Genomic DNA, 26,061 nt, shown 5'->3' on the forward strand with positions numbered 1-26,061 from the left:
ACCATCCAGAGGTATAAATGGTTCCCCACATGAAACCCAAACTTCTATGGGATTTTTGAGAATTTGGGAGAGCAAAGTAGAGTTGAAAGCATGCAAACGGGCTGACATCATGATTTGTGGATATGGCTTGCTATCTCCTTGGTTTGTTTTTTTATCTAAGAAAGATAAGAAGTTTTTTTCAGTTAAAAATTAGAGGAATTTTTTCTTAATTTTATGTTTTTCTCTTTTCTTTTAAAATTAAGAGATACCATTATTGGAGTTGAGCTTCTTTGTAGGAAGTTTGTTCCAACAAAAAACATATTAGACATTGCACATTGTACCTTGTGGTAGATAAAAGAAGTCTCATTATAAATATTATTTACAGAAATACCTTGAAAACCTTGCAGGAAGCAAGCACATGATATCTAATCCCCAGTAAGAACTTATTATTCTCATTCAGGGGTTAAGCAAGATCTTTTGAGGTAGTTTTCTATGACTCATCTATAGCCTTAATGGTCAATGTCATTTCAGGTATAATTGTTTTTATTCAATGACTGAATGGAAGAGTCTATATTTATTGCTTCTTTCATGATCCATTTTCGTCAATAATGCTTACGTTCTAGAATGTTTATATTTTGGTCCAATAGATAAATCCATCATCTATCTATCTATTCATTCATTCATCCATCTATCTATCCATCATCCATCCATCCATTCATCCAGAGATCCAACCAGACATCCATTCATTTATTTATTTAGGGGGCAATAAGTAGCCACAGAAGATCTTTGAGCTGAGACAAGACATGATGAGATATAATTATGTCAAATTTTAGCCTGAAAGATGAGCGTCAAAGGGTGAATAAAAAGCGTCAAAAGCTATAGAGAGTATTAAAATAATACATGGGAATAGTAATCAGATTCTATGTTAGATTGGTGGCAGTGAGGAGAGAGATTTGAGAAATGTTTCAGAATAAATAAATGAAATAATCTATTTGGTTTGTGTGATTGATCATAAACAAAAATGATCAGCCAATGGACAAGCATTTATTTAGAATTCACTGTATGGCAAACCGTTTGGAGAGACTTTACAAAATAGTGGAAGGTGGAAGGGACTAACAGGCTATGATAGTCCAGGGGATCATAAAAAGTTGGACACAACTGGATGAATGAACAACAATGACAACAAATATACCAGGCAGAATGCTAAGTTCAGAGAATACAAAGACAGACAAAAGACAGTCCCTGTTACTGAGAAAGTCATATTCTAATGGCAGAGACAACATATCAGGATCAATTGGAGGCAATCAGCAGAGGGAAGGCAATCCTTCAGGCAAATTCAACAGAGGGAAGAAAAACCGTTTAAATGTACTTATTGGCCATATGACTTGCAGCAAGTCACTTCCCCTCGAGGATCTCAGCTCCCTTCATCTAAGAGTTTGGAAGAAATGATTTCTAAGATCCTTCTTGGCTCTTAAGCCCAATGACAATTGCTATGAAATTTAGAATTAAAGACATGAAGAAGGAAAGAGCCTTCTGGGTCATCAAATAAACTCCATCATTTTTGAATTGAGGAATTCTGAGACCCAGAGAGACTGATGAAGGCACCTTGTTCAGACCAACACTGTGAGTTAAGTGACAAAGCCCAAGTCTTCTGATTCATGTTCCAAGGCTAATTCAGCTCCACCATGGTGGACTTACCTTCTGTACTCTGAGTAGCCGCCATTTCTTTGTTCTCCTCAGGAGAAATATATTTTTTATCTTCTGAGTCTCTCTGTTTTAAAAATTCATTTATAGCCCACAAAATCAAATTATTTAGGTTAAGGATGGCTGTGCCATCGTATGTGTAGAGTCTAGAAGCTGCTCTGTTCAGACCAAGCTGTAATGTGCATCCTGAAAGAAGCTGAAAAAAAACATACTATAAGAAATATATATATATAATATGTATGTGTGTGTATATATATGTATGTATGTATGTTCATGTAGCTATATAATATATATACATATATATGTGTGTATATATACATATATATATATATATATATATTCATATAATCTATAGGGTCCAGCAACATTTGCCTAATCCTCCTGTGGTAATTCCTCCATCTATTTCATCCTCCAAACCCACAGGATATTTGAGCATATTTTCTAATCCTTGAATCGAGTCCTAAGAAATATCATTCCGTGCAGTTCTTCTAACATGGCTTAGCATTTCTGTATTACTTCCCATGTACAAACTACTTTAAAATGAATGATTACTTAACCTTCATGACCAAGCTCTTGGGAAAACTGATGATAAATGTCATCACCTCCATTTTACAATGGAGAAGGGGCCAGGAGGGTTAAATTGTTTGCCTGGGGCCACCAAACCAGGCAGTGATAGAGCCTAGATGAAGCCCTATGAGCTTCTAGCACCTCAGTTTTTGTTAGTTCACTGAGCAGCACTGTCTGCCCAATAAACATTATTTATGTTCAACCACAAAGAGAATTCCTTTACTGTCTTTTTATTTTTTTTACACAAGCCAGAACCTCAAGTCAATTCTTGCCTTGTTCTCTCAAGTTTACCTCTGTATGTAACTATGAAATTAGGGATCAGTCCTCTCATATCTCTTTGAGAGAGCTCGATAACAATATATATTTAAAATACATTATCAGCCCAAGGAGCTGCCTAACCCTAAGCCTCTTGATTCCCCTTCCCTAGGCTGTATCCTTGGAGTAGTTCTTTATCATTTTGTACTGGGCAATTTATAGATGCTCATCTGCATCTTTTGATCACAGAATTCCAGTGAATTGTGGAACAGCTGCCATTAAGGTATGGAGAGGACATTCTCTATGGAAAGCCAACTGGCCTCTGGTATGCTCCAAAAAGTGTGGAGTGCTCCAAGGGATTAATTATTATGAAATCTAAAAGTGGCAAGTCTTAGTGTAAGATCCATGAGAGAGAATAAAAGATCAGCATTATCTTCCAACAAAAAATGCCTATAAAATCAATCTAAAAATATGCTAATTACAAGTGAACTGTTTTGGTTTTTTTTTCCTTATTAATGTTAAAAACAGGCTCCAGTTTTACCAAAATAGCTTTGCATATATATGTGATGTACAATTAAATATGTTTCCCAATTCTGACTAAATTATTTACCTCAAAGGAGTCTGGCTCTCCCTCCAAAAAAAGTCCCCTGATGAGTGCAGATGTACAGATGTGCCTTTTAGTAAAGCAGAAATGAATACTAAAATCTTACCTGAGCATGGTGCTTTACAGTTTATATAGTGCTTTTACACAGAAGAGTTTTTACTAGGAAAGAATCATGATTATTGGTCTGTTGGCCTATTTCAAACAATCTCCACATGAAAAATACATCGAGTTATAATGATCACAAAGCGTCATATAACAGGAAATGGAATGGGTGAGTCATATAATGAGAATGAGGAAAGACAAATTATATTTATTTATATCTAAATAGTAGATGCCCATTCATACCTATGTAATGATAGAAGAGTAAGAGGAAATCCCCTCCCCCTAACAAAACTGAGTGGCTCACTTGTAAAAAATAGATAAGAAAACATCCATGAGAGTCACTCAGGGTAATCGGTAGAAATAGATGGGTTGTTACTGGCACTGATGGAAAAAAATAACAACTAAGATCTCAGACTGATCCAAGTAATTCAACATAATTTCTTTTCCTTAGGGATGGAAATTAACTGAAAGTCCCTTTAAATGCACAACACAAATTAAAAAATGAGTGAACAGTTTCTTCTATAGAGCATGTCCAGAATCCCCAACCTAATATTCCTCAGGGATTAAGTCTCCACCTATTCTTTAAAGCCTAATTCATCTATCATTTCCTCTATGAAACATCTTTGGGACCTCATTTCAGTAGCAAATCCTTTTCCTCACCCCCAAATATTAAAAGAAACTTTTTTGAACTTTTGTAATTATTATTTTACTTTGCAGAATATATTGTAGTATGTTGTAGAAATCTCTAACTATCTCTTATGTCCCAATACTATAAGCTCTTTGAAGGCCAGGGACCACATGTTATCTAAGTTTTATGTTTTTTTTTTTTTTTTTGCTAGTAATTCTGCTGAATTTTATAGCAGTTGTACAAAAGTTGATATTTCAAAATATCCCTAAATTACAGATAAAAAACTAAGGCTTAGGAAAATTAAATAACTTTAAATAATTTATCTAAGATCACAGAGATGATGAATGTCAGAAGCGGTATTTGAGTCTGGGTCTTCCAAGGTTTAAGTCCCACCATTCATCCCCTAAAACTCAAATAAAAATGGGGGTATTAATTATACATCAGGATCTCTGTGGCCTGTATATTGGCCTAGTTTTTAAATGTTTTGTGATTCTATTTTATTATATTTTTGTTTATATTCTTAAACATTTCCCTGTTTTGGTACCTCTGCCCTACAACACATTTTCTCTACTCCCTTATATTATAAGGAAGGAAAGAAAATAGGAATTACATCATCTATTTGTAGGCTCTAGAGTTGTTCAGGGCTTTTACTACCCAAGATCACAACATTGCAAGAAAATAAATAAGTCTGTAAAGCAACCTAGAATCTGAACACTAAAGTCACTTACCACTGGGAAAGATTGAGCAATAATTAATTTGCCATTGGCGGATCTCGTTCCATTTTTATGCGCGATTATTTTCACCGGTGTCTGGCGCATGGTTGCCAAAATATCATGTGACAAAGATTGCATGTTGATCCTTCGTTGAAAAGATAACAGAAGTTCTTCATAATGCCTTAGACTGTTTTCATCTTCACAAGAGGATAAATCACTCTGTAAAACACCATAGAGCCTACTGATGACATTTTTATTGTCAAAAATTTCCTGAGACAAAATACTTGTGTTGGCATTGTGACCAAATTCTGTCTCCACAAAAGTACATAGACTTTCAACATCAATGTTTTACATTGGTTAGTTTATACTCATGTTTCTGCAGGAAAATGGAGTAATTAAACTTCTGGCTAACTTAAAAGGCTGTATGGGTACTCCTGGAGTATTAATATCACCACGAATTATAGTCAGTGCTTTGGGTACCTTGGACAGAGCTACATCATTATCCAGGTTCCAAAGGCAAATTTTCCAACTACAAAACACTTGCTAAAATGACAATGCCATGACCCATTGTAGCTGGAAGGGTCCTTGCAAATGAATCAACCTGATATCTTATTTAACAGAGGAAGAAACTTAGTTTCAGGGAGATGGAAAGTCCCAGAGTATAGTGTCCTCCAGGCTAGAATTCAAGAGTCAAATTTTGATTCCCAGTCTAGTACTTTTCCCAAGTGATTCCTGACTACACGTGGTCTTAAATGTTAAGGGGTAAGCCCAGGCTGAAGAGGTACCTACATTTCTCCTATTTAAAGATCTTGTCCCATATTGAGCCTCTAAAAAACATAAATGTCTGAGTTCAAAATTCTTGAGCTTGCCTTAGTCTTCCAAATTCCAAATTGTGATGGTGCTGAATTCCAAGGGACCATAGGACGTAATCTATTAAAAGCATAAGCTCTATGAGAATTGGGGTTATATCATCTCTCTCCCAGGTCTTTACACAGAGCTCTGTACCCAACAGATACTTGCTAAATGTTTAATGAATTGAATGACTTTTAAAAAGTAACACACATGAATGTTATCAGGACTTTCCCTTCTTTTTAAAACTTATTTAAAAGTCTATCATCTTGTGAAAAACAATCTTCTAATAACATAAGGGAAATTTTGTATTGAGACCTTGTCAAAGAAATCTTAGTGAGACTGTAATGAAAAGAGAGAGATATGTCTTTTCTTGTCCTGACATGGTTTCAAAAAACAAAACATAATAATAATGTTTTTTTTAAATGTTTGCTTTTATTGTTCAGTCATTTCCAGTCCTGTTCAACTCTTTGGGACCTCCTTTGGGGTATTTTGGCAGGAATACTAGAGTAGTTTGCCATTTCCTTCTCCATCTCATTTTACAGATGAGGAAACTCTGGTAAATGGGTGTATTTGACTTGCCCAGGGACACAAAGCAAGTAAGTGACTAAGGCTGTATTTGAATTCAGGCTCTCCTGACTCATGGATAAAAAGCTCTATCTCCTATGCCCCAAAAATATTTATTAATGGACATGAAATATATAGTATAACTATGAGAATGCAGGCTAAATGTTGCCAGTCCCATCCCTGCTCCTCCAGTCTTGAAGTGAAATTCTAAAAAAATTGTTGTGGCCATTGTCAGCTAGTGTTTTTAAACTTTTTCCACTTGCAACCACCTGAGAAATTTTTAAGTGATCCTGGATATTAAGTATAGAAATCAAACATTTACTGATAATCATAATTTCACAGCCTCCCTATTTCAGTTATGAAACCCCTGTTGGGAATGCAAACCACAGTTTAAAAAGCTGGGAGCTAGAAGAGCATGATGGGAGTTATTTTTACTCCAAACCAAACAGCAAGCAAACTTAGTGGAATGGCCATTGAGGAAGAATCAAAAATTTCAAAAAGACAGTCTTGCACTAAAGACTTTTTCAGGCTCTTTGGGTATGATTCACAAAAGAACTGAAATTTCCCTTTACTATGGATCTCCTTCCTCAGTTCAATACAGAATATAGCAGACAGTGGAGCAGCAAAGAGGAGAGACTGATCTATAATTTGCAGCTTAGCAGGTATAATATCCCAGTAAATGACATCAGCTACTTTTCAGGGAAACCCTAAATGGGAGCTTTAGAGGTTGAGAAGCAATTCAAATGTCACACAATCAATCAATCTGAATTACTTAAGCACCTACTATGTGCCATTCTAGGTGCTTGGGATACAAGATAATAATTAGGGATTTTATGAGGAAGTACATTCCAGGTGTGGAAGACAACCAATTCAAAGAACAGATGTGGGAAATTTGAATGGATGTGTGAAAAATAGCAGGAAGGGGGACTTCCGGCCAAGATGGCGGCGTGGAGGCACACAGCTGCTTGAGCTCCTTGTTTTCTCTCAGGACTTACTTCATGACAAGCCTCAGACTTAATGTTTGACCCAGAAGGAAATCCACAAATAATCACCAAGAGAAGACATCCTTGAAAGTCGCCAGAAAAGGTCTGTGTTCTAGGGTCAATCAGACTGGGCGCAGACTGAGGGCAGGCAGCCAGAGCAAGACAGGCAGCTCACACAGCTCAGACCGGAGGGGGAGGGGTACAATCTCTGCAGTTTCTGCAAAAAGGCTTTTACCCCAGTGTGGATACTCCGTCTTGGCAGCAAGCCAGGAGCAGTGGACAGGGTGTAAACACCGGAGGTGAAGATTAAAACCCCAGAAAGCTAGCATCCGAACTCAGCGACCCCCAACCCCCACCTGGACTGACTCAGCGCGTTCTCAGAGCCTCAGAGCGCAGACTCAGTACAGTCATTGCTGTTCTGTTAGTGGCTCTCTGCTGCCCTACCCCCAGTCTGTAGAGGAAGCCCATTAATACCATCCAGCCCCATCCCCCGCAAAACAGACCAATTGTTTCTCTTGTCAATTTGCTTTCTTCGATTCCTACTCTGACAAAATGAACAAAAAATTCAAAAGGGCTCTAACCATTGACAGCTTCTGTGTGGAGAGGGAGCAGACTTCAAATGCTGAGGAGACTAGGAACAGACTGTCCCCAGATGTATCCCCTGGGAGGGATATAAGCTGCTCCTCAATGCAAAAGAACCTCATAGAGGAAATCAAAAAGGCTCTCACAAGAGAGCTAGAAGAGAAATGGGAAAAGGAAAGGGAAGCTTGGCAAGAGAGCCTGGAGAAGTCATCCCATGCATTCAAAGACAGAGTGGATAAAGAAATCAAATCATTGAGAAACAAGATTAGTGAGCTGGAAAAGGTAAACAACTCCAAGGAAAACAAGATTAGTGAGCTGGAAAAGGTAAACAACTCCAAGGAAAACAGGATTAGTGAGCTGGAAAAAGAAAACAGCTCTCTAAAAAATAAAATGGATAAAATGGAAAAAAATTCCATAGAAGATAAAAACTCAATTGGACAATTACAAAGAGATATAAAAAAAGTGAGTGAAGAAAATACATCATTGAAAATTAGACTGGAACAAGTAGAAATGAATGACTCAAGGAGAAACCAAGAGGGAGTCAAGCAAAACCATAGAAATGAAACAATTGAAAAGAATGTCAAGTACCTTACCAGAAAGACAACAGACCTGGAAAACAGATCCAGGAGAGACAATTTGAGAATGATCGGACTCCCTGAAAAATGTGAGGAAAAAAAGAGCTTGGACACGATTTTCGAGGAAATTATCAAAGAGAACTGTCCAGACGTTCTGGAAACAGAGGGTAAAATAGACATTGAAAAAATTCATCGATCACCTACTGAAAGGGACCCTAAAATCAAAACACCAAGAAATATAGTGGCCAAGTTCAAGAACCATCAGACAAAGGAAAAGATATTGGAAGCTGCTAGAAAAAAGCAATTCAGATATGGAGGATCCACAATAAGGATAACCCAGGATCTAGCAGCGTCCACATTAAAAGAACGAAGGGCCTGGAACATGATATTCCGAAAGGCTAAGGAACTTGGTATGCAGCCAAGAATAACTTACCCAGCAAGAATGAGCATCGTTTTCCAGGGAAGAAGATGGACATTTAACGAAATAAATGAATTCCATCTATTTTTGATGAAAAAACCAGACCTACATAAAAGGTTTGATCTTCAAATACAGAACTCAAGAGATTTCTAAAAAGGTAAAAAGAAATCTTGAGAACTATACTTCTGTCAAAAAAATATGTAAAGAACGTATGTACAATTTGTCTTAGAAACTAGAGGTGGAAATGGAATTATATCATATAAAAAAGTGTAAAGTGGTGGTACTACATCTCATGAAGAGGCAAAGGTAACCTATTATATCTGAGAGAAAGAAAGGAGGGAGATGAACATAGTGTGTATCAATAGACATATTTGATTTATGGTGAAAATTCTTCCACTTCATTGAAAAGTGAAAGGGAAGGAGTAAGCTAAGGGGAAGGGAATACAGAAATTTCGAGGAAAAGGGGTAAAATAAGGGGAGGATCTTTAAGGTGGGGGAGGGATCCTAAAAAGGGAGGGCTGTGAAAAGCAAGTGGTGTTCACCAGTTTAATACTGGGTAGGGGGGGTAAGAGGGAAGGAAAGGGGAAAAGCATAAGCAGGGGTTAATAGGATGGCAAGCAATATAGAATTAGTCCTTCTAACCATAAATGTGAATGGGGCAAACTGCCTTATAAAGAGGAAGCAGTTAGCAGACTGGATTAAAAGTCAGAATCCTACTATATGTTGTTTACAGGAAACACACCTGAAACAGGGTGAGACATTCAAACTAAAAGTAAAAGAGTGGAGCAGAATCTATAATGCTTCAGGGAAAACCAAAAAAGCAAGAGTGGCCATCCTCATCTCAGATCAAGCAAAAACAAAAATTGATCTAATTAAAAGAGATAAGATAAGAGATAAAGGGCAGCATCAATAATGAAGCAGTATCAATATTGAACATATATGCACCAAGTGGTGCAGCATCTAAATTCTTAAAAGAGAAATTAAGAGAGCTGCAAGAAGAAATAGACAGCAAAACTATAATAGTGGGAGATCTCAACCTTGCACTCTCAGAATTAGATAAATCAAACCACAAAATAAATAATAAAGAAGTCAAAGAGGTAAATAGAATACTAGAAAAGTTTGATATGTTAGATCTTTGATGAAAGCTAAATAGAGACAGAAAGGAATACACTTTCTTCTCAGCAGTTCATGGAACCTATACAAAAATTGATCATATACTAGGGCATAAAAACCTCAAAATCAAATGCAGTAGGCAGAAATAGTAAATGCATCCTTTTCAGACCATAATGCAATCAAAATTACATTTAATAAAAAGCCAGGGGAAAATAGACCAAAAAATAATTGGAAACTAAATAATCTTATACTAAAGAATGATTGGGTAAAACAGCAAATCATAGACATAATTAATAACTTCACCCAAGAAAATGACAATAATGAGACATCATACCAAAATGTGTGGGATACAGCCAAAGCAGTAATAAGGGGAAGTTTTATATCTCTACAGGCCTACTTGCATAAAATAGAAAAAGAGAGGGCCAACGAATTGGGCTTACAACTAAAATTGCTAGAAAAGGAACAAATTAAAAACCCCCAGACAAACACAAAACTTGAAATTCAAAAAATAAAAGGTGAGATTAATAAAATTGAAAGTAAAAAAACTATTGAATTAATTAATAAAACTAAGAGTTGGTTCTATGAAAAAACCAACAAAATAGACAAACCCTTAGTAAACCTGATTAAAAAAAGGAAAGAGAAAAAGCAAATTGTTAGTCTTGAAAATGAAAAGGGAGAACTCACCACTAATGAAGAGGAAATTAGAACACTAGTTAAGAGCTACTTTGCTTAACTTTATGCCGATAAATTTGATAACTTAAATGAAATGGAAGAATACTTTCAAAAATATAGCTTGCCCAAATTAACAGAGGAAGAAGTAAGTAGTCTAAATAGTCCCATCTCAGAAAAAGAAATAGACCAAGCTATTAACCAACTTCCTAAGAAAAAGTCCCCAGGACCAGATGGATATACATGTGAATTCTACCAAACATTTAAAGAACAACTAACTCCAATGCTATGTAAACTATTTGAAAAAATAGGGATTGAAGGAGTCCTACCAAATTCCTTTTATGACACAGACATGGTACTGATACCTAAACCAGGTAGATCGAAAACTGAGAAAGAAAACTATAGACCAATTTCCTTAATGAATATTGATGCTAAAATCTTAAATAAGATATTAGCAAATAGACTTCAGAAAATCATCCCCAGGATAATACACTATGACCAAGTGGGATTTATACCAGGAATGCAGGGCAGGTTTAATATTAGGAAAACTATTAGTATAATTGACCATATTAATAATCAAATTAATAAAAACCATATGATCATCTCAATAGATGCAGAAAAAGCATTTGATAAAATCCAGCATCCATTCCTACTAAAAACGCTTGAGAGTATAGGAATAAATGGACTATTCCTTAAAATAATAAGGAGCATATATTTAAAACCTTCAGTAAACATCATATGTAATGGCGATAGACTAGAACCTTTCCCTATAAGATCAGGAGTGAAACAAGGTTGCCCACTATCACCATTACTATTCAATATAGTACTAGAAACTCTAGCCTCGGCAATAAGAGCCGAGAAAGAGATTCAAGGAATTAGAGTAGGAAATGAAGAAATCAAATTGTCACTTTTCGCAGATGACATGATGGTATACTTAGAGAACCCCAAAGACTCTGCTAAAAAGCTATTAGAAATAATTCAGAATTTTAGCAAAGTTGCAGGATACAAAATAAATCCACATAAATCCTCAGGATTTTTATACATTACCAACACAATCCAACAGCAAGAGATACAAAGAGAAATTCCATTCAAAATAACGGTCGATAGTATAAAATATTTGGGAATATATCTACCAAAGGAGAATCAGGAATTATATGAGCAAAATTACAAAACACTTGCCACAAAAATAAAGTCAGATTTAAATAATTGGAAAGACATTCAGTGCTCTTGGATAGGCCGAGCGAATATAATAAAGATGACAATACTCCCTAAACTAATCTATTTATTTAGTGCTATACCAATCAGACTTTAAAAAGCTCCAATCTAACGAACAACTCAACAATTATGTACATACATGGAATGTGAAGGATAAGTGGAAGGTTACCTCAGAGGAAAGGCATCTTTCCCATTCCTCTTCCTCTTCCTCTCCTGCCCCATACTGGGTGAGACTCAGGAGGTAAAACTTCTGGTTCTGCCTTCAATTATGGTTTTGGCCAAGTATTTGCTTCCCTTTTCTGAAACAGGTTCCTCATTTGTAAAATGGGGAAAAAAAATCCTTCACAAAAGAGCCTGCTCTAAAAGTCTATGTCTATTATAATATAATCATAGTTTGTTTTCAGACTGCCAAACATTTTAAAAATAAAAGTATTATGTGAATGTAGACTGTGTTCCCCTTAAACACGGGCCCCTGAAATCTAAACTGAAGTCCAGGACACACTTTGGATTAGCATCTTATCAAATTGACATCTGACAAGTCCCCTAAATGTTTTCTAAATTAAACTAGAGAATACATTTAGTTGAATAAAATGGTATTTAATGAAAATATGTAAACAATCTATTGTAACAATAGAATAAAAAGGAACTATCCCCCTTTATAAATGAAAAAGGGAAGCCCTTCTTTTCCTCTATACATAGGGGTATTCCTAATTTTCTATCTACCAGAAACAGAAGAAACAGGAGTCAGGAACACATAGCCTAGATCAATAATTTCCTAAGAGATGCCCTAGTCAGTCTTCTGATCTGTAGTCCGGTATCATCTTTGTGAATATTTTGAGGTATATGTCCCATAGGCATCTTTAACTCAACATGGCCAGAGCAGAACTCATTGTATATTCTTCACATTCCCAATATTAGCACGGTGCAAAGTACATAGTAAGAACTTGATAAATATTTTTGGCTGATAAACTAGTAAACTGTAGGATGTGCTATGCCCAGAGGAAATACTTTTGTAGTTGTTGCCCAGTAATGTTCACTACATTTTGTTCCAGGGATCTGCCCCTTAACAATAGTGGTGAAAGAATGATCCACAGGCCTATCCTTTACATCATAAATAGGTATTATATTTTTCACTAATTACATGTTAAAACAACTTTTTTTTAACATTTTTTAAAAGTTTTGAGCTTTAAATTCTATACCTCTCCTTCTTCTTCCCCGAGATATTAAACAATCAGATATAGGTTTTATATGTACAGTCATGGAAAACAATTCTTTTTCAAAATTAAAAGTCAATTGGGATGTTGAAATTACCCTGATTTAAACTGATATCTCATGTTGGTCTGTCTGGTGGTGATTTGCTCTCCAGCCAGTATACATAAATTGAAATCTCCTTGACTGTATATGAACTGATAAAAGAGTTGTTAGGATGTCTTAGCACCCAGCCTATGCACATAAAGCTATGAAAGGACTTGCTACTATTTTAACTTTGCAAATGATCAGTTCACTTTATATATTTGATGTTTCAGACAAACTGGAGGACTGATTAAATCCTCAGCCTCAAAGAAACTCCCACAGCCCACTAGCTCTGGAACATATTTGCTCCTCATTCTTGTCTCTCAGACATTTTATGTTCTTCAAAGGAGTTATTTCTCAAAATATTCTCTGGTCCCTTCTAGTTGTTAGCCCTCTCACTCCTCAAAATACCTCATTTAAAAAAATACATGTTCTATCTTTTCAGCAGAAGCAAAGCTTTATTTCTGTTCTTATATTCCCCCACTGTGGCAAAATCTTACACATAGTAAGGGCTTTACAAAAGTTTTTTGAATTATATTTTCAGTTTCATGTGCAATCATCTTTTTTATTATACTGTATTATAAAAATGTATGTTTCATAAATTAAAAATCAAATTTAATAAAAGAACCTAAAATTAAACTGAAAAGACAGTATAACAGTATATGGGGGGAAGAGAACAGTAGAAATAGAGATATCAAGGTAAAATTCAGACTTATTAGAAAATGTATTTTAATCTAACTTGGAAAATGATGAATTAATTGGGATAAAGTGATTAGAGAAAAGCATCATTCAAATAAGGGATGACCTGAAAGAGTAGAAAAGAAAAAGAAGAAAGATCCAGGAGGGCAGGGGTGGAATTATTTCTGTTCTAGTATAGGGTGTCCCCAAAGGCTTAATACAGATTTAAGCTTTATTAACTAGTTAGGTAGCACAAAATGGCACTAAGATTTTTGGGACATCCCATCCCACCTTGTACATAGTCAGCCCTTAATAAACACTTGTTGGAATAGACTAGAATGAGTTTCGTCAGAGAAGCTGAAAAAGTGAGAACTTTCAAAGAAAACCAACTTCACGGCTTGCTGCCCACGTTACATACCTGGTTCGTATCGACGACTTTAGGGTTTCTTAAGGAGAATTGCTTGCACTCCCTGGAACCAAAGGCACAGAAGAACTTGATTCCCGGAAATAATTTTTTCACATCTTTCTGGCTGACCACAGATCTGGCGCAGGCCAAGCAGATCATGACCTTGGTCTTGCTGCCAGGTGGATGGAAGGAGTAGCCCTAGGAAGAAGAGCAGGGATCTAATTCTTCTAAACTGGCATCAACCAAGTGATCCCTGCAAAGCTCTGGAGTATGACCCAGCACCTCGGAAATGTTGGTCAGTTGGTCTTTTACATCCACTGTGGATTTTCTCAATTACATAGATAGTCTAAATTTCTCTATATTAGCGATTTCTCCAAGACTGTCCATTGGGAAGATCAAATGGAATAATATCAGTCATGTGTTTTGCAAACCTTAAATGCTAGCTATTTTCATATTCTCATCAAAGGGCCAAAGTTGGGGTCAGACATACCAGGTGGCACAGTGAATAGAGTCTTGGGCTTGGAATGAAAAAAAATCTGAGTTCAAATCCTGCTTCAGATATCTACTAGCTGTGTGGTTTTGGGCAAATCAGTTAACCACTATTTGCCTCAGGTTCCTTATCTGTAAAATGGGAATAATAATAGCAACCACTCATTCCTGATTGTAAAGATTAAATGGGATAAAACTCTTCAAGCACTTAGTAACCTTCCTTGCTATCTTTTCTTCCCTTCTTTCTTTTTCTGCCTTTTCCTCTTCTTTTCTTTTCTCTTCCTCCCTCCCTTCTCTTCCTTCATTTTTTCTTTCTTTCCTTCCTTTCTTCCCTCATTCTCTTCCTTCCTTCCTTCCTCCCTCCCTTCTTTTCCTTCCTTTTTTCCTTCTTCCTTTCTTTGCTCCTTCCCTTCCTTCCTTCTTTTTTCTTCCTTCCTTTCTTCCCTTTTCTGATACATTTTATTTTTCACTGTGAATGATATCCTACATACTTTATTTTAGTCATTGAAACATATTTGAAGAGGAGTCTATATATAGAGGTTACATAGACCCAAAGGAGCAAATGACCTGAGATTTAAGGGCCTTTCCCTTAAAGGAAAGCAGAAAGTTCAAAGGTTCTGTCAAAGATGCACTGATCTAGTGACATATATTTATCGCAACCAAGATGCTTTGGAGTCTCCAGTGCAGCCCAGCAGTACACACACACACACACACACACACACACACACACACACACACACACACATACATACATTAATACATATATATATATGTATATATATATATACATATACATATATATATATATATGTCTATATCTTTCCTCCAAAGACATTCTGCATTTACTGTGATTAGTACCATTTTCACAAACACTAGGAATGGTCTTCCTGCTTTTAAGTATTGACTCTGGATAGCATGACTGAGATGTCATATGCCTTGGGATGTTGGCCAGAGTGGCAGCTATTTTTGCTCTATAGATCAGCTGTGCTCTGCTGTGCTAACACTTTATTTCCCATTGCTTCTTTCTGCCCCATTCCCTCTAAAAATACCTCTAATTTGAAATGTAAATTAGGACAACTCTGAGGTATTACTTCATATCTCTTAGATTGGCTAAAATGACAGGAAAAGATAATGATAAATATTGGAGGGGATGTGGGAAAATTGGGACACTAATGCATTGTTGGTGGAATTGTGAAATGATCCAATCATTTGATCCAGCAGTATCTCTATTGGGTCCATATACCAAAGAGATCATAAAAAAGGGAAAAATATTTGTAGCAACCCTTTTTGTAGTTGCAAATTGAGTGGATGCCCATAAGATGGAGAACAGCTGAATAAGTTATGGCATATGAATGTAATAGAATATTATTTTTCTTTTTTAATATTAGCTTTTAATTTTCAAAATATGTGCAAAAATAATTTTTAACATTCACCCTTGCAAAATCTGTGTTCCAAATTTTTCTCACTTTTCACTTCTTTCTCCCCACCTTTCTCACTTCTTTTCTCCCCTTAGACAACAAGTAATCAATGTATACTTTTTCTATGCCTATTTCCACATTTATCATGCTGCATAAGGAAAATTAGATCAAAGAGGGAAAAAAATTAGAAAGAAAAAACAGGCAAGCAACTAACAACCAAAAAAGTGCAAACACTATGTTGTGATCCACATTTAGTCTCCATAATTCTCTCTCTGGGTGCAGACAGCTCTCACTATCACAAGTCTACTGGAACTGATCTGAATCATTTCGTTGTTGAGAAGAGCCACATCCATCAGAATTGATCATTACATAATCTTGCTCTTGCTGTGTACGATGCTCTCTCGGTTCTAATCACTTCATTAATATCAATTCATGTAAGTCTCCCCAGACCTTCCATAAAGGAATATTATTTTCTGTAAAAAATGACAAGCAGGAGAGTTTCAGAAAAGGCTTGGAAAGGCTTACACAAACTGATACTTAGTGAAGTCAACAGAACAAAACATTGTATACAGTAGCAATGAGATTACATGATGATCAACTGTGATGGTCTTGGCTCTTTTCAACAATGAGGCGATTTGGACCAGTTCCAATAGACTTGTGATGGAGAGAGCCAGAGACAATACTATGGAGACTGAATGTGGATCGAAGCAGTGTTTTCACCCTTTCTTATTTTTTTTTATTTCTTTACTTTTTCCTCTGTCATGTTTTTTTTTCCCTTTTGATTGGATTTTTCTTGCACAGAATAAAAAATATGAAAATACGTTTGAAAGAATTACTTGTATTTAACCTATATGGGATTGATTGCTGAAGATGGAAAAGAGGGAGGGAGAAAAATAGGGAACACGAGATTTTGCAAAAGTGAATGTTGGAAACTATTTTTGTATGTATTTGGAAAAATAAAATTCTATTAGAAAAAAAAAACCTAATTTCTGTCTGGTCAGCATCCTTAGTGTCTTCAGAACAAGACACGTTCATTCCTGTCTAGGGGTCATTGCCCACATTCTCTCCCACAATGTCAGTGCCCATCCTTGTCTCTAAATTAACCTCATGCATCATTTAAGGTTTAGCCTAAATCTTACCTTTCTGAAGGTCTCCTTTGATGGGTACAGCCATCACTGAGCTGTCCCTTTTCTACACTTGTAAAGCAGAAAGAGCCTGGCGGACACCATGTGGCATTTAATTATATTTGGTCTTCTCTGGGCACCCACGAGTTTCATATGGATTAGATTTATGGATGAAAATGATGCATTTTTAAAAATTCATATCCATCCCCCCTAAAACCTAACTCAGAACTAGTCAAGTATGACAACTACTACCAGCAGCAGCAGCAACAGCAGCTACCACTGCATTACTACCACTGGTTGCCTGACTGCCTGCTTCCTCACACTTAAACTAGAGATTGTCACAGGATATACATCAAATACCTATTTATCTATCGATTTTTCTATTGATCTGTCATTTATCTGTCTAACTCTATCTATCATATATCTATCTTGTCTAACATCTGTCTATTATCTGCCTGAATATCTATTCATCTCTATATCTATCAGTTATCTGTCTGTCTTATCTGTCTATAATCTAAATATTTGTCTCTTTCTATTTATCTATATCTATTAGTCTATCTATCTTCTATATCTATCTATGTCTGTCTATCTGTCTACCTACCTATCCATTTATCTATCCCTCATCATCTGTGTGTATTTTCTATTTGTCTGTCTTTCTGGCTTTATATTTATCTATCATCTATCTATCCATCTGTCTGTCTATCATCTATCTGTCTATCTGGTCTGCCTTTCTATCTTTCTGTCTATCCCGTCTATGTATATAAATATATATTGGTAGCATATATTGATGCTAATTATAGCATTCTAATATATGTCAATGCTATGGTTCTATCTATAATACAAATATAAATATAACTATACATATATAAGTATATATCCATATAGACATATTTATATATATATATATATTTATATTATATTGATATATTACACATATTATATGAGATTATTTTATCTCATATAATGTATCATATATACATACAGGTGTGCATGTATATTGTACATATGCACATAGGTGTGTATTTTATGTGCTAGGCAGCTAGGTGACATAGTGAATAGAATGCTGGGTCTGGAATTCATCTTCATGAGCTCAAATCAGACTTAATTCTGTTTGCCTCAGTTTCCTCATCAGAAAACCACTCCAGTGTCTTTGCCAAGAAGATCCCATGTGGGGTCACAAAGAGTTGGGTATGGTTGAAAATGACCAAACAACAATAAAATATCTATACATAACAATATATGAATAACATATATATTGATATAACTGCATCCATATATACATTCATGTACCTGTGCTTTTGCTTATTGTTGTTCAGTCATTTCAGTCAGGTCCCACTCTTCCTGACCCTATCTAAGATTTTCTTGGAAGAGATCTGTTATTTCTTTCTCCAGCTCATTTCACAGACCAGGAAACTGAGGCAAACATGGATAAAGGACTTGGCCAGGGTCACACAGCTAGTGAGTATCTGAGGCCAGATTTAAACTCAGGAAGATAAGGTTTCCTGACTGAAGGCCCAGAACTCAATCGGCCTAGACACCAAATTGCCCTTATATATCTATACAAAAATAATATAATATTGATATATATCAATATAACTATTATATTGATAATTCTATCAATAAATTTGTACAATTTACATATAGAGAGCATATGCAGATATGTATAATATACATATAGACATAACTACTTCTATACATATAGATATAACTATATATGCATGGTATATATGATCTATATCTATAGCCATAACTATATTATAAGTATCTATATCTGCATAACATATGCTGCATAGATGTATATGCTTATATGTGTGTATGGCTTATGGATAACATGTACATGTACACACATGCACACACCAAAGTTCTTGGCCCTGTCAATTGGTTCAACCTTAGAAATAGTTCCATTTTTTTCAACTGAAATGACTTTTAAAATGGGTCTCCATCTCCTATTTTGCCACTAATGTTCTCTCAGGATCACCAACTTTTTCTATCAGTTTTAATAGAACGAAAGGCCCTTGAAAGCAGGAACTGCTTGGTACTTTCAGAGTTGAGCCAAATATTTTGCATCAGGGAACCTTCTCAAAAACCCTTTCTTTCACTTAGTTTCTCAGTTTCACCAAATCTCTCCCCAGACAATATCCCACCAGAGTCATTGGGTCATTTTCCAGGAGAAAAGAACAAGCATTTTGGCTTGGGGGGCCTTGTGCCCATTTCAAAAAGATACCCACTTACTACTTGGTTGACTTCCTCTTCGTTTGTCACAGTTGAGGTGCAAATGCCAGCATGATTCGCAATCGTGACTTCTATGTCCATCTTTGAGCTATGAAAGGCCTTCAGTACATTCTTGTTTTTCAGATAAAGCCACTTTTGATTGGAAGCCCCATTAGAATATGGTTTATACGTCTGTCAAAACAAATAGGAAAGCAAACGGAATCAAGAGGCATGTGGGCCGTCGATAACTATTTCCTAAGTCCGACCATGGGACAGACTTGCAGCCAGGCACTTAGGTGGTGCTACAGAAGCTCACAGTCTGGTGGAGGAGACAATAGGAACGCTGCAATGGAACTACAATCAGCAGAGGGAGAGTATGAAAATTAAGGGAAATTGTGAATCCTTGAAGTTTTTCTGGCTCCTTCAAAAGATTAAGAAAGGACTCAGGCAGCATGGAGTAGTAGAAAGTGTCTGCTCTGAGCCTGAGAAGATTGGGGCAATGCCCTGCCACCAATTAGCCAAGGGACCTTGGACAAGTCACTTCCCTCCCCAAAGCCCTGGGTCCAAGGAGACGGACTCTCCCTTGGCTTATTCCTCTATATTTTGTCATCCTTTCTGACCACATAAGAATAGCACCTCCTGTCAAGTGACACGTTTCTTTCTTTTCACTAAAATAAAAATATCGACATAGCTGCATAATATGCATTCATGCAGATATATGTATATGTATATTATATATGCAGGATACAGATTCATATATATATATATATATATATATATCAATAAAGGAAAACTGGAGTTTTCTAATTTGCTTTAGACGGAATGGCAAGTATGGCGTCTCTAGAATGCCTGGGAAATGTATTGACTGGATATTAGCAAAAGATGGAGAGGTTGCCTGGTATTAGCTGAGCATCCATCACATTAATTATTTTGCAAGCACTTGAATATACTCTCTCAAGCTGATTACTTAAAGAAGTAAACATGAAAACCAAAGCACCAGAAAAAAGCACCAGAGATAATTTAAATTACTTTGGCATCAAATTCATTGCTAATATACTTAAGATTTTCAGGAAAAATATTTGTACAGATATAATATTATGAAATAGAGTGGGGGTGTTTGGTGTGTGAGCGAGCTTTTCTTTCACTAGGCCGAGCTAGAAAGGCATCTGATAAAAAGGAGTATAACATTACATACACAGTGTCACCCAGAATAAATTTGTAGCCCATATTTATCATCTGGACAGAAGAGTTGGTTAACCTTTACTCTCTATCCAGACTACTACATCCTAATTTTGGAGGCAGGGCATTGTAAGTCAAGTTGCATCATTGGTATAAAAACCGCACAGAATAAATTAGATGTCAGGCAGAGGCATAATATGTTTATTGAACATGACTTATGGTAATTTTTGTTCTTGTATACAAAGCAAGAGGAGAGCTAAGGTCCTCCAAAATGTTCTCTATTTCTGATTTACCCATCGCCAACAATATACTCATCAGGCAGGGTTTTTTTTGTTTGTTTGTTTGTTTTTGTGGTAATGTTAGTGGTGATGGTGGTTAGTAATTTAATAATAATAATAGTAATAATAAATTATAATTTATAATAATGAATTATAAAAATTATAATTAATAATAATATAACAATTAACATAGATGAACTGGAAAATTTGTCAAGGCAGCTGCATATATTATTTGAGTAGGATAATCATTGGTAAGGAATGTACCTACTTCTAGACCCATTTTACAGTAAAGAAACCTGACGTTTAGGTACCTTAAATGACTTCCTGCAAGATCATATAGCTGGCTCATTCTATCTTCTACACCAGAGGGTCAAACTCTAATCCCTACCCCACAAACTCCTAAAACAACTTGAAAGAGATTAAAATATGATTGGGAAATGTCTGACAAAATAAATTAGAATATAACATTTGTTGCAGTTCAGTCCCATCTGACTCTTGAAGTTTTCTTGGCAAAGATACTTGGGGAATTTGCCATTTCCTTCTTCAGCTCATTTTACAAATGAGAAACAAAAGGAAAAAGGGTTAAGTGCCTTGTCTAAAAGCTAGCAAGTGACTAAGGCTGAATTTGAACTCAGATCATCTGTCTCCAGGCACAGCTCTCTATCCACTGCACCACCCCGCTATCCACAGCACAGCACAGATGACGTTAATTTGTGTTTTTCTAAGCCAATATACAGAAGTAGGGAGCCTTTTCTCTTTGAGTCTCACACCTTAGCACTATATCCCATTGTCATTTAGTAAGAATTCCACAAATATAGGAAAGGAACACAGACTTCTCTAGAATATATTTTTTAAAAAGTTCTTGTAACTTCTCTGTTTTTTACCCTTTTGTGTTTCACTGGAAACTTGGTATATAAATACAATCAATAGGCTTATTATGTAACTTTCACAAGCCAAGTTCAAGATAAAAGCAGAATTTTTCAAGTGTTTTAAGTCTTTATTTCAAGCCAACTCTATATGCATTTGAATCTAGCAAGCAGTTTCTTCCACGATTTCCCAAAATTCATTGACAAGCAGCATGATATACTGGGGAGAGGAGCCAAAAAGCTGTAGATTCCAGTGCCTCTGGCATATCCTTGGTCTCTGACCAAGAGCGGGTCATAGGGATTTCTAGTATTGTAGGTTATTCCTCCTAACAATAAAATACAGAATGCTGCTGCTGTGCAAATTAGGCTACTTTATCCTTTAAAGATATTAAGAACATTCATTGGTTGGTTGAGGGGATGTAAGGCTCAGGCTGTGGACCTCCCCTCCTGGTCAGGTCAGTCCAAAATAGCCACTAAGCCTTCTAGACCATGCTCTGGCCAGCCCAGGCAGAGGAACTTTGATCAGCAGAACCAGCTTTAGATTTGTTGAATATCCTTCTCTTGTAAATATTAAGGCAAGATGTGTGAACCACTGGACTTGGAGTCAGGCTCAGTCCTGAGCAGCTGATAACCTAGATCTGTAGATAGGGTTTCCATAATGGAAATTCTCTGCACGAATGGCCTCACAGGTCTGGACCAAAAGGTCTATGAAAGAAATGCTGATTTTTGTTTGATACAGGATGTCTCAAGAGTTTGAGTACAGATATAGGCTCTAAATAGTTTAAAACTTGAGATTGAGAAGGAAAGTTCCCTTTGGTACTCTTCATCCCACATAAAGCTTACCTGAATAATAACAGGGAAACTTTTGATCTTGGCAAGATCCTCCATTGAGACTGTGGGCAGGGCTACTGCAAGTACCAGATTTGGATTAATCATCAGGTGAAATGTCCTGGGGAATAAAAAGTATTTTTAGCAGCAAAGTGCTACAGGTAGATTTGGACATCACTCTTCAACCATTATCAATCTTTTGGAAAAGTTTGAATATCAATTTTCCTTCCCTCTTCTAAACCCCAGATCTCTATCATATACTTTACTGTACGTATACTTATAAACAATATTATCAATCTTTTGGAAAGGTTTGAATACCAACTTTCCCTCCCTTTTCTAAATCCCAGGTCTCTATAATATATTCATATTATACATATAAATAACAATTATGGTTTGAGGCATATGGTAAAGCCCACTGATTTCAAAATGTAATAACTTCTTATATAAAGTCCTCATTATTTTCTTTGAGAAATCCCTTAAAAACTTATCAAAAACATCCAATGTTACTTGTCTCAACATGGAGTCAAAACTGTGTATTTCCATCAATTTTTTTTTAAGACAATTGGGGTTAAGTGACTTGCCCAGGGTCACACAGCTAGAAAGTATTAAGTGGCTGAGGCCAAATTTGAACTCAGCTCCTCCTGACTTCAGAGCAGGTGCTCTATCCACTGCACTACCTAGCTATCCCTCATCAATTCACTTTTTAAAATATAAATAAGCAAATAATAATTAGCTCCATCTTATTTATTTGAATAAATGGAGTTTTCTCCCATCTTATTTATTAGGATCCTTATCATCCAGATCATAATAGAACTAGCGATTTTTCCCATGTTTCTCTCAATTGTACTGGTCTAAGCCTTTGCTACATTAGGTTTATATGTATATATTTGTATTTTCTTGTTTTAGAGTATAGATATCATCTCTCAAGAATCTATAAGTCTGTCATGACTGAAGCAGAAGAGTATAACTATCACACTGGGCCTAAATTTGGTTTTTTGTTTGTTTACCATATTCATCTCAAGACACTGGGGCAAGAATGCCATCAGGCCTTTGGAAGAAAGAAACCCCAAGTTGAGAGAATTGATTCTGAGCTGAACAGGGCTGAAAAGGAAAAAAATTATGGTACAACTAAAAGTTATTTGTCAGGATGGTCTGGATGTCAGGATGACCTGAAAGAGTTAGTGTTAATATTAGCTAATTTAACTACAATTGTGATATGAGCAGCTGGCAGATCTCTTTAAAATCAGAATTTCAGAGTTTCAATAGGGCTAAAACTGATCTAGTATCCACAGTATGGTACCAACATGGCAATTTTCCCAGGAGCCCAGCAACCTACTTGGCTCAGGTCAGAAACAGGACATATGGACTTCTATAAAACATTTTATCTCTGTTATTTCATTTGTTACAAAGGCCAGCAGAATTCTGAATTTATTATTCTCCTACCTCCCTTTCAGTATTTTAACATTTCTTTGGGAGCCCATCTTTTCTTCCCTCTAAGATTTCTGAAACTATTTGTATATGAAGAAGGTATTTGAGGACTAGAAAATCTTATAGAAGGGTCAATTGAAAGAAAGGTTAGCTTTGAGTTGAGAAGTCTTGGAGAGGATAGAGTCATGGTGTTCAAAACCATGATTTAAAGATCTACCTATATCATAGTAACCCCCATGAAAGCCTTACTTAGATGCTTTTTCATGGTCTAGAAGAAACATTAGGTTCTTGAAAGCCCATGGAGGGCAAACACTGGGAAAACCTGTCCACCTAGAAAGACTGAATTTGGTTTAAAAAAAAAAAAAAAAAACTATGATTTTTGTCCAGGAATTGGTTTTGTTTGTGGTTTAGGAGAAGCTAATCTCAGAATTATCAACACCAGGTGAAAATTGCTTCCAGCCAAAGCAACTGATGAAATCCATTAGGTAAAGTATGGAGAGATTATGACCTGATTGTTCAATTAAGTACCCATACAGATGAAATCAGGGGATTTTGAAAACATCATGTGATGGGGGGAGTGGGTGTATTTTATAGGATTCCAGAGAAAATAAATATGCCAAAAACTAAAATCACAGGGTTATTGGTAATAATTTAACATGAGAAGTTCCTCAAAATTCGGTTGTCCAAGAACGGAATTGGCTGTCTCCTGAGAGAAGGATTCTTCATCCCTGGAAGCATTTAAGCAAAGACAACGTGATCACTTGTTGGGGGATATTTAAATAGAATTTAAAACTTCAGGAAAAGGCTAGATTATGAGACATTTATGATATTTATAATAATAATAATAATATTTATATAGCACTGAAAGCTGGGGTCATGAAGACCTGAATCCAAATCCTGTCTCTGACACTTAGTAGCTCTGAGATTCTTGCCAAGTCACTTAATCTTTCTCAGCACTGATTTCCTCATCTATGAAATGAGAATAACAATAGATAGCACCCTCCTCTCTAGGAAGGCTGTAAGAATCCAACATACACATAGCACTTTGCAAGCCTCCAAGGGTTATTTATGTATTAACTATTGTGATTATATAGATTATCCCATTTGATGCTCACAAAAATCCTGCACCACATGGTACTTTTCTGGTTTTAGATGCCAAATACAATGGCCACTAAAAGATTTGTCCAGGAACACACAGAGATGTGAAGTCCAGGACCCATATCCTCTACACAACGCCAGTGACTCTGAGATTCTGGGAGTCCGTGGAGCCTTCATTTCAGTCAAGCTCTCTTTGGGGTAGGAGATTTTTCCTACTCTCAAACAACTCTGTTTTCCTCCACTTATAAGATTGACCCTGGATATGTGGAGGCTTCCTTTAATACTTCTCTCTTTGTGAAGGAATTTCAGGAATGGGAAGAACTGAATCATAGAATTTTTATTTCCTAGGGAAAGTTTTTGCGGCATCCCAGAGAGGAAAATGGACATCTGAGTTCTAATCTGGCATCAGATATTTACTATTTGTGTGACCTTGGGCATCTCAATTTCCTTGTCATAAAATAAGCTGAGAAGGAAATGAAAAACCTCTCCAATATCTTTGCCAAGAAAACCTCAAATAGGGTCACAAGGAGACAGACACATCTGGAAAACAACTGAACAATGAAAGAGAATAGAATGCCAGGAAAAGTCCTTAGTTTACCATCCCCTGACTTAAATGCATGGATAGGTCCAGGCCAATGCTCCACAGCAAGCATTCTATGCAACCAGGGAAGGGAAAGTGCCTACTGTATACAGAGCACTGTACATTTTACAAATATTGCTGCTGTTATTGCTATTTGTCCTGTGTTCTCAAAGGGGATCATGACATCTGGGAGGCAGTTCCATGATTTCCAAGTGAATTGGGATTTGAGTGAGGGTGGGCTGAGAAAGATCATCTGCCTCACTTTCCCCTCCAGAGCTATCTGAGTCCAGTGGCCAGATATATTGATCAGGACCAATGGAGATGGCCCTAGATGTAGTGGGAGACTTTATCCTTTTAAACTAATATCTTTAAGAAGTTGTGCACTTAGAAATATTGCCTCATTTGAGAAAATTCAAAGGTGCAGTGAGAAAAAGGTAGTAATACAGGTAGTTATTGGAAGTTATTTCTTATTAATGTTGATGTTGCATTCCCTGGCTTCTCTTCAGCAAATGTTACAATGCTAAAAAAAAAAAAAAAAAAAAAAAAAAAAAAAAAAAAAAGAACTGAGAGAAGGGGTTCCCTCCCCCTATTCCAAAAAAGAATTTATAGCTAGAAGAAACCTTAGAAATCATTCACTTTGATTCCCTCCCTCACTCCATTTC

General features: G+C 36.2%; 1 protein-coding gene across 1 annotated transcript in view; it reads right to left on the minus strand.

Annotated features, from left to right (window-relative positions):
- The window catches only part of DCDC1 (doublecortin domain containing 1), a 105,819-nt gene that overhangs the window by 34,790 nt on the left and 44,968 nt on the right, over nt 1-26,061 (minus strand). The window contains exons 7-12 of the mRNA XM_074276633.1: nt 22,309-22,414; nt 19,164-19,334; nt 13,913-14,098; nt 4,568-4,771; nt 1,678-1,879; nt 3-155 (exon numbers count right to left, since the gene is read on the minus strand). Of these exons, the coding sequence (XP_074132734.1) occupies nt 3-155; nt 1,678-1,879; nt 4,568-4,771; nt 13,913-14,098; nt 19,164-19,334; nt 22,309-22,414 (1,022 nt within the window). The remainder of the gene's footprint in view (nt 1-2; nt 156-1,677; nt 1,880-4,567; nt 4,772-13,912; nt 14,099-19,163; nt 19,335-22,308; nt 22,415-26,061) is intronic.

This window comes from Sminthopsis crassicaudata, chromosome 6 (genome assembly GCF_048593235.1).
Source record: "Sminthopsis crassicaudata isolate SCR6 chromosome 6, ASM4859323v1, whole genome shotgun sequence".
NCBI lineage: Eukaryota > Metazoa > Chordata > Mammalia > Dasyuromorphia > Dasyuridae > Sminthopsis > Sminthopsis crassicaudata.